This window comes from Hyla sarda, chromosome 5 (genome assembly GCF_029499605.1).
Source record: "Hyla sarda isolate aHylSar1 chromosome 5, aHylSar1.hap1, whole genome shotgun sequence".
NCBI classification, from domain to species: domain Eukaryota; kingdom Metazoa; phylum Chordata; class Amphibia; order Anura; family Hylidae; genus Hyla; species Hyla sarda.
This window is the reverse complement of record NC_079193.1, coordinates 172,106,839-172,120,155: the sequence shown is the minus strand read 5'-3', so window position 1 is coordinate 172,120,155 and position 13,317 is coordinate 172,106,839. Positions and strand designations below refer to the sequence as shown.

General features: G+C 48.6%; 1 protein-coding gene across 1 annotated transcript in view; it reads left to right on the top strand.

Moving 5' to 3' along the window:
- LOC130273629 (succinate dehydrogenase [ubiquinone] flavoprotein subunit B, mitochondrial) overlaps window positions 1–12,694 on the top strand; it is a 189,086-nt gene extending 176,392 nt beyond the window's left edge. The window contains exons 14-15 of the mRNA XM_056520747.1: window positions 7,524–7,634; window positions 12,028–12,694. Coding sequence (XP_056376722.1) covers window positions 7,524–7,634; window positions 12,028–12,114 — 198 coding nt within the window. The 3' untranslated portion in view covers window positions 12,115–12,694. The remainder of the gene's footprint in view (window positions 1–7,523; window positions 7,635–12,027) is intronic.
- Window positions 12,695–13,317: the final 623 nt, after the last annotated feature.

The following is a 13,317-nucleotide window of genomic DNA, read 5'->3' as shown; positions in this document are numbered from 1 at the left end:
AGGCAGGGAGCAGGTGGGAGCCAATAAGCTAATTGGGCCAGGCACCAATCATTGGTGCACTGGCCCTTTAAGTCTCAGAGAGCTGGCGCGCGCGCGCCCTAGAGAGCGGAGCCGCGCGCGCCAGCACATGACAGCAGGGGACCGGGACGGGTAAGTGACCTGGGATGCGATTCGCGAGCGGGCGCGTCCCGCTGTGCGAATCGCATCCCCAACGGCCAAAACAGTGCAGCGCTCCCGGTCAGCGGGACTGACCGGGGCGCTGCAGGGAGAAAGACGCCGTGAGCGCTCCGGGGAGGAGCGGGGACCCGGAGCGCTAGGCGTAACACATACAGGGACATAGCTTGGTTCAGTAGAGCTTTTGTTTGTATCGGCTTAGGTTGACGATGGTAGTAATTACATGTTGGTTGAGTCTCATCGTCACGTTTTCTGCTTAAGTGGTCTCATTGCCAATCACATCCACAGGTTGGTTACAGTGACAACCTGTCACAGGTCTAGGTTGGCGACTAGGTAGTTATTCAAAAAAAAAAAAAGTTGGCACTTGACGTGGTGCATACGGGCATAGGGGTTGTTCTCTTAGGCTTGTCACGTCTACAGCTCACAGAGAGCCTCCTACACGCAGCCTGGAATACTTACGCGACATTTTGCAATAGATACCCAGAGGATGCCTCACATGCCATTTCATTCCTATTTGTATTCATCGGGTTTTGCCACACTTCAAGGTATCCAGAATAATACCACATTGTTTTGCCCTGACAGGACATCATTGTTTGTGTCCCATGCATCATTCTGCCTTGATGGGTACGCAAAGAGGGAGGTTCGCAAGCTTTTAGCCATCGGCTCTCGTTGGCTGGTTGGTTAGCTGTTGCTTTAGGTAATTCCCCATCGGACGGCTAAAGTTAAGGCCTGAGGAATTTACATGCAGGTGCATGGCGGAAGTTACATGCTGTTACGCCTAGCGCTCCGGGTCCCCGCTCCTCGCCGGAGCGCTCACGGCGTCTCTCTCCCCGCAGCGCCCCGGTCAGTCCCGCTGACCGGGAGCGCTGCACTGTCATGGCCGTCGGGGATGCGATTCGCACAGCGGGACGCGCCCGCTCGCGAATCGCATCCCAGGTCACTTACCCGTCCCGGTCCCCTGCTGTCATGTGCTGGCGCGCGCCTCCGCTCTCTAGGGCACGCGCGCGCCAGCTCTCTGAGACTTAAAGGGCCAGTGCACCAATGATTGGTGCCTGGCCCAATTAGCTTAATTGGCTTCCACCTGCTCCCAGACTATATCTGCTCACTGCCCCTGCACTCCCTCGCCGGATCTTGTTGCCTTGTGCCAGTGAAAGCGTTTAGTGTGTCCAAAGCCTGTGTTACCTGAACTTCTGCTATCCATCTTGACTACGAATCTTGCCGCCTGCTCCGACCTTCTGCTACGTCTGACCTTGCCTCTGCCTAGTCCTTCTGTCCCACGCCTTCTCAGCAGTCAGCGAGGTTGAGCCGTTGCTAGTGGATACGACCTGGTTGCTACTGCCGCAGCAAGACCATCCCGCTTTGCGGCGGGCTCTGGTGAACACCAGTAGCCTCTTAGAACCGGTCCACTAGCACGGTCCACGCCAATCCCTCGTTGACACAGAGGATCCACTACCTGTGAGCCGAATCGTGACAGTAGATCCGGCCATGGATCCCGCTGAGGTGCCGCTGCCAAGTCTCGCTGACCTTCCCACGGTGGTCGCTCAGCAATCGCAGCAGATTGCCCAACAAGGACAGCAGCTGTCGCAGTTGACCGCCATGTTACAGCAACTTCTGCCTCTGCTACAGCAGCAACCATCTCCTCCGCCAGCTCCTGCACCTCCTCCGCAGCGAGTGGCCGCTCCTAGCCTCCGCTTGTCCCTGCCGGACAAATTTGATGGGGACTCTAAACTCTGCCGTGGATTTTTGACTCAGTGTTCCCTGCATATGGAGATGTTGTCGGACTTGTTTCCTACAGAACGGTCTAAGGTGGCGTTCGTAGTGAGCCTTCTTTCAGGAAAGGCCTTGTCTTGGGCCACACCGCTCTGGGACCGCAATGATCCTGCCACAGCCACAGTCCAGTCCTTGTTCGCTGAAGTCCGGAGTGTCTTCGAGGAGCCAGCCCGAGCTTCTTCTGCCGAGATTGCCCTGTTGAACCTGGTCCAGGGTAATTCTTCAGTGGGCGAGTACGCCATCCAATTTCGTACTCTTGCTTCCGAGTTATCATGGAATAACGAGGCTCTCTGCGCGACCTTTAAAAAAGGCCTATCCAGTCGCATCAAGGATGTGCTGGCCGCACGAGAGATTCCTGCCAACCTGCAAGAACTCATCCATTTGGCTACCCGCATTGACATGCGTTTTTCTGAGCGACACCAAGAGCTCCGCCAGGAAAAAGACTTAGATCTCTGGGCACCTCTCCCACAGTATCCGTTGCAATCTACGCCTGGGCCTCCCGCCGAGGAGGCCATGCAAGTGGATCGGTCTCGTCTGACCCAGGAAGAGAGGAATCGCCGTAGGGAAGAAAATCTCTGTCTTTACTGTGCCAGTACCGAGCATTTCTTGGTGGATTGCTCTATCCGTCCTCCACGTCTGGGAAATGCACGCACGCACCCAGCTCACGTGGGTGTGGCGTCTCTTGGTTCTAAGTCTGCTTCTCCACGTCTCACGGTGCCCGTGCGGATTTCTCCTTCAGCCAACTCCTCCCTCTCAGCCGTGGCCTGCTTGGACTCTGGTGCCTCTGGGAATTTTATTTTGGAGTCGTTTGTGAATAAATTCAGCATCCCGGTGACCCGTCTCGTCAAGCCGCTCTACATTTCCGCGGTCAACGGAGTCAGATTGGATTGCGCCGTGCGTTACCGCACAGAACCCCTCCTGATGTGTATTGGACCCCACCACGAAAGGATTGAGTTATTCGTTCTTCCCAACTGTACCTCTGAGGTCCTCCTCGGTCTGCCATGGCTCCGGCTTCATTCTCCCACCCTTGATTGGACCACCGGGGAGATCAAGAACTGGGACTCTGCCTTCCATAGGAAGTGCCTCTCCCCCCCTCCCAGTCCCGTCAGGCAAGCCTCAGTGCCTCCTCATGGCCCCCGTCCTGGTGTCACACTGCCCCGTGCCAGGCTTCGCCCTCTGCCCTCCCTCCCCATTCCCACTCCTGCTGTACTGCCTGCCGTTGAGGAAACCCTCCATTCTTTCCCGGTGTCCTCATCCCAGGGGAGGCATTTACCGGACAAAGAAAAGGGGAGACCTAAGAGGGGGGGTACTGTTACGCCTAGCGCTCCGGGTCCCCGCTCCTCCCCGGAGCGCTCACGGCGTCTCTCTCCCCGCAGCTCCCCGGTCAGTCCCGCTGACCGGGAGCGCTGCACTGTCATGGCCGTCGGGGATGCGATTCGCACAGCGGGACGCGCCCGCTCGCGAATCGCATCCCAGGTCACTTACCCGTCCCGGTCCCCTGCTGTCATGTGCTGGCGCGCGGCTCCGCTCTCTAGGGCGCGCGCGCGCCAGCTCTCTGAGACTTAAAGGGCCAGTGCACCAATGATTGGTGCCTGGCCCAATTAGCTTAATTGGCTTCCACCTGCTCCCAGACTATATCTGCTCACTGCCCCTGCACTCCCTCGCCGAATCTTGTTGCCTTGTGCCAGTGAAAGCGTTTAGTGTGTCCAAAGCCTGTGTTACCTGAAATTCTGCTATCAATCTTGACTACGAATCTTGCCGCCTGCCCCGACCTTCTGCTACGTCTGACCTTGCCTCTGCCTAGTCCTTCTGTCCCACGCCTTCTCAGCAGTCAGCGAGGTTGAGCCGTTGCTAGTGGATACGACCTGGTTGCTACTGCCGCAGCAAGACCATCCCGCTTTGCGGCGGGCTCTGGTGAACACCAGTAGCCTCTTAGAACCGGTCCACTAGCACGGTCCACGCCAATCCCTCGTTGACACAGAGGATCCACTACCTGTGAGCCGAATCGTGACACATGCACTTTGTTGGGATGCAGATCATTACGCATTGAAATTGTGTAGTAGCGAAACGTCATTGCTCGGTCAAGTTATCATCATACGGTATTTCCTAATTTCACAAGTGGCGCTCAGCTCGAGTGTTGCCAGCTTGCTTTCAGCACGTCAAGGATTCGACGGGGAGCTGCCGCCGCTGTTGTTGTTTAGGGGGGCGGCAATCACCACCACTACGTGGTTTGTAAAACATGTACGTATTCTTGTTAAATCCTCTGGTTGTGATCCGTCCGTTGTATTACGCCACTCGCCAGGCTTTGGGGCAGCTGCACCAACGCCACGTCATGGTGTGCCAGCTCACGTGATTAAGAAATAGGGGGCATTAGAAATCCAGTATTACGTGCACTGCACCCCCAGTCCACAGTCAGAAATGGATGATGCATTTCAGTCATCGGTATGGTGATTACTATGTGGGTTAATAGCGCTTTGTTCTCATTATGAGTTTTGCCCTCTATTTTTCAGGTGTACTCCTACGCGGCAGTATATGGCACACATCTAACTGCCTAGATAGGTTACAGGATTAATAGGAATAGGAGTTTAGTATGAGGTTCTGTTAGGTAGGCTCGCTATTTTTATGAGCACCGACCACAAGTGTGAAGGCTAATTATTATTAGCCTGTATTTGTGGGAGGGGCGGGGATTTCGCTATAAGAACCCGCAGCAGCTCCTGTGTCTGACGCCGCGGGTTCTTCACGTCCCACCCAACCCTCCCTCAATATCATTTTACTCCATGACTATCATTACACATCAGGGTATGCCCTCTATTTTTCAGGTGTACTCCTACGCGGCAGTATATGGCACACATCTAACTGCCTAGATAGGTTACAGGATTAATAGGAATAGGAGTTTAGTATGAGGTTCTGTTAGGTAGGCTCGCTATTTTTATGAGCACCGACCACAATTGTTTTTTATACATGTTACACCCCCATTTGTATGAGATATAGGGACTCATATGTACAAATATAGCAGCATTTGGGCACAAAATTCCTCAGTGCTTACGCTAGTGTTATTACACGTTCTTTATATGGTTTGTAAATTACTTCTATTAAAAAATCTTGATCCTTTCAGTACTTTTTAGCAGCTGTTTGCTACAGAGGAAAATCTATTTATTTATTTATTTATTTTTTGTGTTGTCCACAGTGCTCTCTGCTGACCCCTGATGCCCGTATCAGGAACTGTCCAGCACAGGAGAAAATCCCCATAGCAAACCTATGCTGCTCTGGACAGTTCCTGACACGGACAGAGGTGTCAGCAGAGAGCACTGTGGACAACACAAAAAAGAAATTCAAAAAGTAAAAGAATTTCCTCTGTAGCATACAGCTGCTAAAATGTACTAAAACGATTAAGATTTTTTAATAGAAGTAATTTACAAATCTGTTTAACTTTCTGGCACCAGTTCATTTTAAAAAAAAGTTTTCCACTGGAGTACCCCTTTAAGTGGTGCTGACCAGGACCTGCATGATGCAGAGGGAGCAGGGCCCCCCTCTCCCCTGGCCGTGCGGCCTCGAGCATGAGCTCCAAAAGCTCCATTGATAATCAGGCCCTGCTTATGAATACGTTTTCCACCAGAGTAAACAGGGATCTCCACACAGAACATAATGGCAGCGACTGCCAGATCAGGACCTGCTTTGTACCTTCTGTATGCTGGAGGGGATGATTTCTTTGAGGACCTGTGGTGATGTCACGGTCATGTGACTTGGGGCGGAGCTAAAGTTCCCAGAGCAGCCAGGAGAGCAGAATGTACGTGGTGAGTTCCTCCTGCAATCTGTTGGTGTGAAGTCACAGTATACAGCAGTGTTTCCAAACCAGGGTGCCTTCAGCTGTTGCAAAACTACAACTCCCAGCATGCTAGAGGCACCCTGGTTGGAAGACACTAATATACAGTATATACATGTGAGCTCCAAAGCTGCACTCACTATTCTGCTGGTGGGGTCACTGTGTACATCAGTGTTTCCCAACCAGGGTGCCTTCAAGTGTTGCACAACTACAACTCCCAGCATGCCTGGACAGCCAAAGGCTGTTTAGGCATGCTGGGAGTTGTAGTTTTGCAACATCTGGAGGCTGCGGAGATCACTGTGTACATACATTACTTATCCTGCACTGATCTTGAGTTATATCCTGTATTATTCTCCAGAGCTGTACTCACTATTCTGCTGGTGGGGTCACTGTGTACATACATTACATTACTTATCCTGTACTGATCTTGAGTTATATCCTGTATTATTCTCCAGAGCTGTACTCACTATTCTGCTGGTGAGGTCACTGTGTACATACATTACATTACTTGTTGGGGGTTGATGTCAGTCAGCACTTAGTGGTGATGTCACCGGTGAAGTCAGGGGTTAAAAACAAAGTCTAGAATTGTGTAGATAGGTATGAAAAATCTATTTTGCTAGTACTGTAATCTACAAATTTGTCTTGTGTGCATTTACCCTTAATATTAGTATATACATCCAGTTTTGAATGGTTTATATCAGGGGTCTCAAACTCAAATTATCTGGGGGCCACTGGAGGTAGCAGCTGGGTGAGGCTGGGCCGCATGCGTCCCTTACATATAATGCCCCCATCATGCGCCCCTCATCATCCACCAGCAACCCCCCCTACCCCCGTGTGGTAATAGCATGAGCTGACGGATGATGCGGGAGCTACTTCTGGGGGTTCCCCACATTAGGTAGTAGCAGGTTCCCCACATTAGGCAGAAGCAGGTTCCCCACATTAGGTAGGTAGTAGCAGGTTTCCCACCACATTAGGTAGAAGCAGGTTTCCCCCCACATTAGGTAGAAGGTTTCCCCCCCCCCACATTAGGTAGAAGCAGGTTTCCCCCCATTAGGTAGAAGCAGGTTTCCCCCCCACATTATGTAGTAGCAGGTTTACCCCCCACATTAGGTAGTAGCAGGTTCCCTACATTAGGTAGTAGTAGGTTCCCAACATTAGGTAGAAGCAGGTTTCCCCCCCCACATTATGTAGTAGCAGGTTCCCCCCACATTAGGTAGTAGCAGGTCCCCCCCCCCCATTAGGTAGTAGCAGGTTCCCCAAATTAGGTGGAGGCAGGTTCTCCACATTAGGTAATGTTGTCGTTCAGACCCCCCCGACTCTCACACACAGACAGACACCCACACACAAATAGACACACTTACCTGTCCTGCGCTTCTCCTCTCCGGCGGCGGCCTGACGAGTGACGTCACTGACGTCCTCCTGTGGAGGTCTGCGGAGGGACGTCACACGCACGAAGTCCCTCATCAGACTTGGGCCAGCCGGCCAACTGAAGACCGGGAGGAGGAGGACGGGGTAAGTGAAGCCTTCTGGCATTAAGCGCTGCTTGCACGAAGCAGGGCTAAATGCCTGAAGAAGTTACCTGCCTGGCTCCCGGAACTGCATGTCCCGGGCGTTGGGCAATACAAATTACATATACCTGGTGCGGGCCACAAACTTTCGTTCCGCAGGCCGCAAATGGCCCGTGGGCCGGGAGTTTGAGACCCCTGGTATATATACTGGTATTACGTTAAAAAAAAATGTTCTCCTTTTTCTTTAGGTCAGAATTGATGAATATGATTTCTCTAAGCTACTGCAAGGACAGCAGAAGAAACCCATAGAAGAACACTGGAGAAAACACACACTCTCATTTGTTGATAAGAAGGGCAAGGTAATTTGGCTGTGCACACAAGACTGCAGTAAATACAATACACTGTTACATAGGTTATAAAAAAAAACAAAAAAAAAACGCGCAGGTCCTTCATGTCTAAACGTTCTCAACAATCATCATTAACCTCTTAAGGACGCAGGGCGTACTTGTACGCCCTGCGCCCGCATCACACCGGGTCGGTCCCAGCGGCTTTTGATAGCCGGGACCCTGGCCTAATAGCGCACGGCACAGATCGTTTTGCCGCACTCTTAACCCTTTAGACGCGGCGATCAAAGTTGATCGCCTCGCCCAAAATGAAAGTAAAAGCTTCCCCGCAGCTCAGTCGGGCTGATCGGGACTATCACGATAAAATCACGATGTCCCGATCAGCTAGGACGCGAGCGGAGGTCCCCTCACCTGTCTCTGTCGCGTCCAATCGGCATTGATTGCTCCAAGCCTGAGCTACAGGCTTGAGCAATCGAGCCCCTATAACGCTGATCCCTGCAAAGCTATGGCTTTGCAGGGATCATGGTAAAAGTTCAGTGTGTGCAGTGTTAGGCTGGGTTCACACCACGTTTTGTTAAATACGGTTCCCGTATACGGCTGGGAGGAGGGGGCGGGGCTTAACCGCGGCGCCCGCACTCAGCCGTATTCGGGAACCGTATTTAATGTATGTCCATGAGCCGACCGGAGTGAACCGCAGCCTCCGGTTGGCTTCGTTTTCGGCCGTATGCGGTTTCCCGACCGTAGGCAAAAACACGGTCGACCACGTTTTTGCCTGCGGCCGGGAAACCGCATACGGCCGAAAACGAAGCCGACCGGAGGCTGCGGTTCACTCCGGTCAGCTCATAGACATACATTAAATACGGTTCCCGAATACGGCTGAGTGCGGGCGCCATGATTAAGCCCCGCCCCCCTCCTCCCAGCCATATACGGGAACCGTATTTAACAAAACGTGGTGTGAACCCAGCCTTATAGCCCCCTATGGGAGGCAAAAAAATAAAAAAAAATAAAAAAGTGAAAAAAAAGAGTAAATAAAGGTCATTTAACCCCTTCCCTAATAAAAGTTTGAATCAACCCCCCTTTTCCCATAAAAAAAAACAAAAAACTGTGTAAATAAAAATATGTGGTAAGTTACAAGCTGGACAAGCCACGTTTTTTCCAGGCTCTTGCCAGTTTATTAATACAGTCACATCTGAACCATCTGTAGCTATCCTATATCCTTTTTATCATTAAAGGGGTACTCCCATGGAAAACTTTTTTTTTTTTTTTTATCAACTGGTGCCAGAAAGTTAAACAGATTTGTAAATCACTTCTATTAAAAAAATCTTAATCCTTCCAGTACTTTTTAGTACTAAAGAGAAATACAAAAAAAGAAATGCATTTCCTGTGATGTCCTGACCACATTGCTCTCTGCTGACCTCTGCTGTCCATTTTAGGAACTATCCAGAGCAGCATATGTTTGCTATGGGGATTTTCTCCTGTTCTGGACAGTTCCTAAAATGGACAGCAGAGGTCAGCAGAGAGCACTGTGGTCAGGACATGACAGGAAATGCATTTCTTTTTTGGATTTCTCTTTAGTATACAGCCCCTAAAAACTACTGGAAGGATTAGGATTTTTTAATAGAAGTGATTTACAAATCTGTTTAACTTTCTGGCACCAGTTGATTTAAACAAAAAAAACAAAAAAAAGTTTCCACAGGCATACCCCTTTAACGACGCAGGACGTATATTTACGTCCTGCGCCGGCTCCCGCGATATGAAGCGGGATCGCGCCGCGATCCCGCATCATATCGCGTCGGTCCCGGCGCTAATCAACGGCCGGGACCCGCGGCTAATACCACACATCGCCGATCGCGGCGATGTGCGGTATTAACCCTTTAGAAGCGGCGGTCAAAGCTGACCGCCGCTTCTAAAGTGAAAGTGACCCGGCTGCTCAGTCGGGCTGTTCGGGACCGCCGCAGTGAAATTGCGGCGTCCTGAACAGCTGATCGGACACCGGGAGGGCTCTTACCTGCCTCCCCGGTGTCCGATCGACGAATGACTGCTCCGTGCCTGAGATCCAGGCAGGAGCAGTCAAGCGCCGATAATGCTGATCACAGGCGTGTTAATGCACGCCAGTGATCAGCATAGGAGATCAGTGTGTGCAGTGTTATAGGTCCCTATGGGACCTATAACACTGCAAAAAAAAAGTGTTAATAAAGGTCATTTAACCCCTTCCCTAATAAAAGTTTGAATCACCCCCCTTTTCCCATAAAAAAAAAAACAGTGTAAAAAAAAAAACAGTGTAAAAAAAAATAAAAATAAACATATATGGTATCGCCGCGTGCGTAAATGTCCGAACTATAAAAATATATCATTAATTAAGCCGTACGGTCAATGGCGTACGCGCAAAAAAATTCCAAAGTCCAAAAAAGTGTATTTTGGTCACTTTTTATACCATTAAAAAATGAATAAAAAGTGATCAAAAAGTCCGATCAAAACAAAAATCATACCGATAAAAACTTCAGATCACGGCGCAAAAAAGGAGTCCTCATACCACCCCATACGTGGAAAAATAAAAAAGTTATAGGGGTATTTTCCTGCATGTAGTTATGATTTTTTCCAGAAGTGCAACAAAATCAAACCTATATAAGTAGGGTATCATTTTAACCGTATGGACCTACAGAATAATAAGGTGTCATTTTTACAGAAATATGCACTGCGTAAAAACGAAAGCCCCCAAAAGTTACAAAATGGCGTTTTTTTTCCGATTTTGTCGCACAATGATTTTTTTTTTCCGTTTCACCGTGCATTTTTGGGTAAAATGACTAATGTCACTGCAAAGTAGAATTGGCGACGCAAAAAATAAGCCATAATATGGATTTTTAGGTGGAAAATTGAAAGGGTTATGATTTTTAAAAGGTAAGGAGGAAAAAACGAAAGTGCAAAAACGGAAAAACCCTGAGTCCTTAAGGGGTTAAGCCCAAAAATGAATTCTGTATTTGAGATGTGGTTTTTACAAGGGATTTATAGAGAGGCAGTATTTTAGGTCTGTGTAAACAGTAAATCCTAAAATCTTATTGACTTTTATAGCTGCTGCTTTACAATGAGTATTGCTGCTTAGCTGACTTGTAACCAAAATACCCCAATTCTTCTCTCTTCTATGTTGTCCCCAGTTTTATTCCATTTAATGTTTAAGGCTATGTTCATACATCAGAATTTCTGTGCAGAATTCTGCTTGGAATGTCTGCACGGAAATTCTGCTGAATTTAACAGGATTCTGCTGCGCTGTGCACACGGCGAAATTTCCGTGCCAGATGTTTCTGGCACGGAAATTCCGTTTTCTGTGTCTGCAGAAAGAATTAACCTGTTCATTCTTTCTGTGGACTCAGCATGGAATGCATAGCCGTCTGAGACTGCGCATTCCTGTATGGTCTCCAGAATGACCGCAAAGAGATTTTCCGTGTGGACATTCCAGAAGTGTAAACATAGCTAAGAATGTCCTTTGGACAGACAAGACAAAATTGGAGCTTTTTGGCAAGTCACATCAGCTGTACGTTTACAGATGCAAGATCATAGGTCCTCCAACAGGATAATGATTCAAAATACACAGCTAAAAACACCCATGAATGGCTAAGAGCAAAAGATTGGACTATTCTGAAGTGGCTTCTATCTGAATCCTATTGAACATGAAGTAGCTAAAACATGTAGTCTGGAGAAGGCACCTTCACACCTGAGACAGCTGGAGCAGTTTGCTTATGAGGAGTGGTCCAATATAATTGGAGACAAGTGCAGAAGTCTCATTGGCCCAGATTTACTCTCAAATAGTTTGATAAATCTGGGCTATTGAGATTTACAGAAACCACTTGATCACAGTGACTGCCGCAAAAGGTTGTGTGACTAAATATTAAGTTCAGGGAACCATTTTTATCCAGGACAGTTTTATTATGTTTTTAAAATGATTCAGTTGAACCACAATTCACAAACAATGGCTGATTTTCATAATTTTCTGTAAATTTGTATTCATTATTCCTTTTGTCCGTTTCAAGTTATTTTAGGGACTACTGCGGTTTTTAAAAAAATGTTTTTGTAAAAACCAAATATAATATATGTTGAATATTTTATGTATTTATAGATAAGTCACCACAAAAGGAATGTGGCAGTGGCTTATTCCTTCACTCCATTCAAAACCTAGGCAGAAGACACGTTGACCAGTTGCGCATTGCAGCCAATCAGATCACTTCTTTCATTTTTCAGAGGCCTTTTTAAAAATAAAAGAAGCGATTTGGTTGCTATTGGCAGCAGGTCACCCTTTGCACAAGTTTTGATAAGTCTTCCCCATAGATTATACATACAGGGATCCTAGAAGCTGCTACCTAATAAAGTGGTCCTCTTGTGTTGTATTGATCTTGTTGAACCTTTTCTTTTTTAGGTTACTTTTAAGTACAGACCTGTTATTGACTCAACCCTGGATGAACAAAACTGTGCATCAGTCCCTCCTGCCATCCGTTCCTACTAAATTGCACCTCTGTCTTTGATGAACGGATACACATAGAATAGCTTGTGCACTTTACTCTGCTGTTTCCCAGCTTGCACAATACATGCTTATGCCCGACCACACGTTGATTTGATTTCTAACTTAATTCAATATGTCCTACACACTGCTTGCTTTTCTATTAATTTAATGTTTATTTTAACAAATTTATGTAAATTTTAAGGTTGTACTCTCCCGCCTCGATTCCCCTGCTGCTCCGATGGCTTCTGGTCCCTGCCACTTACCATGGCCTTCCGGTTCCTGTGATGCATCAATCCCCCAGGATTATTTTTTAGCACCCTGACTCTTTTAAATGTATTTCTGGAGCTGATCATCATTGATCAGGAGAATGAAAGGGATGTAGTGCTTTACTTCTAAGTATCTCTAGTGCGGTGGAATGTCATCTTGGTGAATTCTGCTGCTCTTAAATGCATCATTATGATTGGATGCTCAATAGAGTATTTCTTCTAGACAGCGCAATAAGGTAAAGCAAGAGGCTCTATCTGGATAAGTGGAGTGCTGACTATGATGGGGTTAAAGGGGTACTCCGGTGCTTAGAAATCTTATCCCCTATCCAAAGGATAGGGGATAAGATGCCTGATCGTGGGAGTCCCGCCACTGGGGACCCCCGTGATCTTGCACACGGCACCCCGTTTGTAATCTGTCCCCAGAGCGTGTTCGCTCCGGGACTGATTACCGGCGACTACAGGGCGGGCGGCCTCCTCCCGTAGGCTTGCATTGAGGGGCAGAGCGTGACATCACACGGGGGCGGGACGTCACACACCGCCCGCCCTGTAGTCGCCGGTAATCAGTCCCGGAGCGAACACGCTCCGGGGACTGATTACAAACGGGGTGCCGCGTGCAAGAACACGGGGGTCCCCAGCGGCAGGACTCCCGCGATCAGGCATCTTATCCCCTATCCTTTGGATAGGGGATAAGATGTCTAAGCACCGGAGTACCCCTTTAACTTGCCACATGTGATTAAGGTGCTAACTGTTTAACATTCTGTCCAACACTTTTGTTGGACAGTCCTGAAGCATTTATAAGGATGCTCTGTCCAATATACTGTGTGTGATGTTGGGAAAAAGACACAGTTAATGGTATCTCTGTATAGTCCCCAGGCTTAATAAATCTTGCATCCTTACACCGGACAATTTTACATGCTTGGCAGTTTTCTGCTGCTTGTCC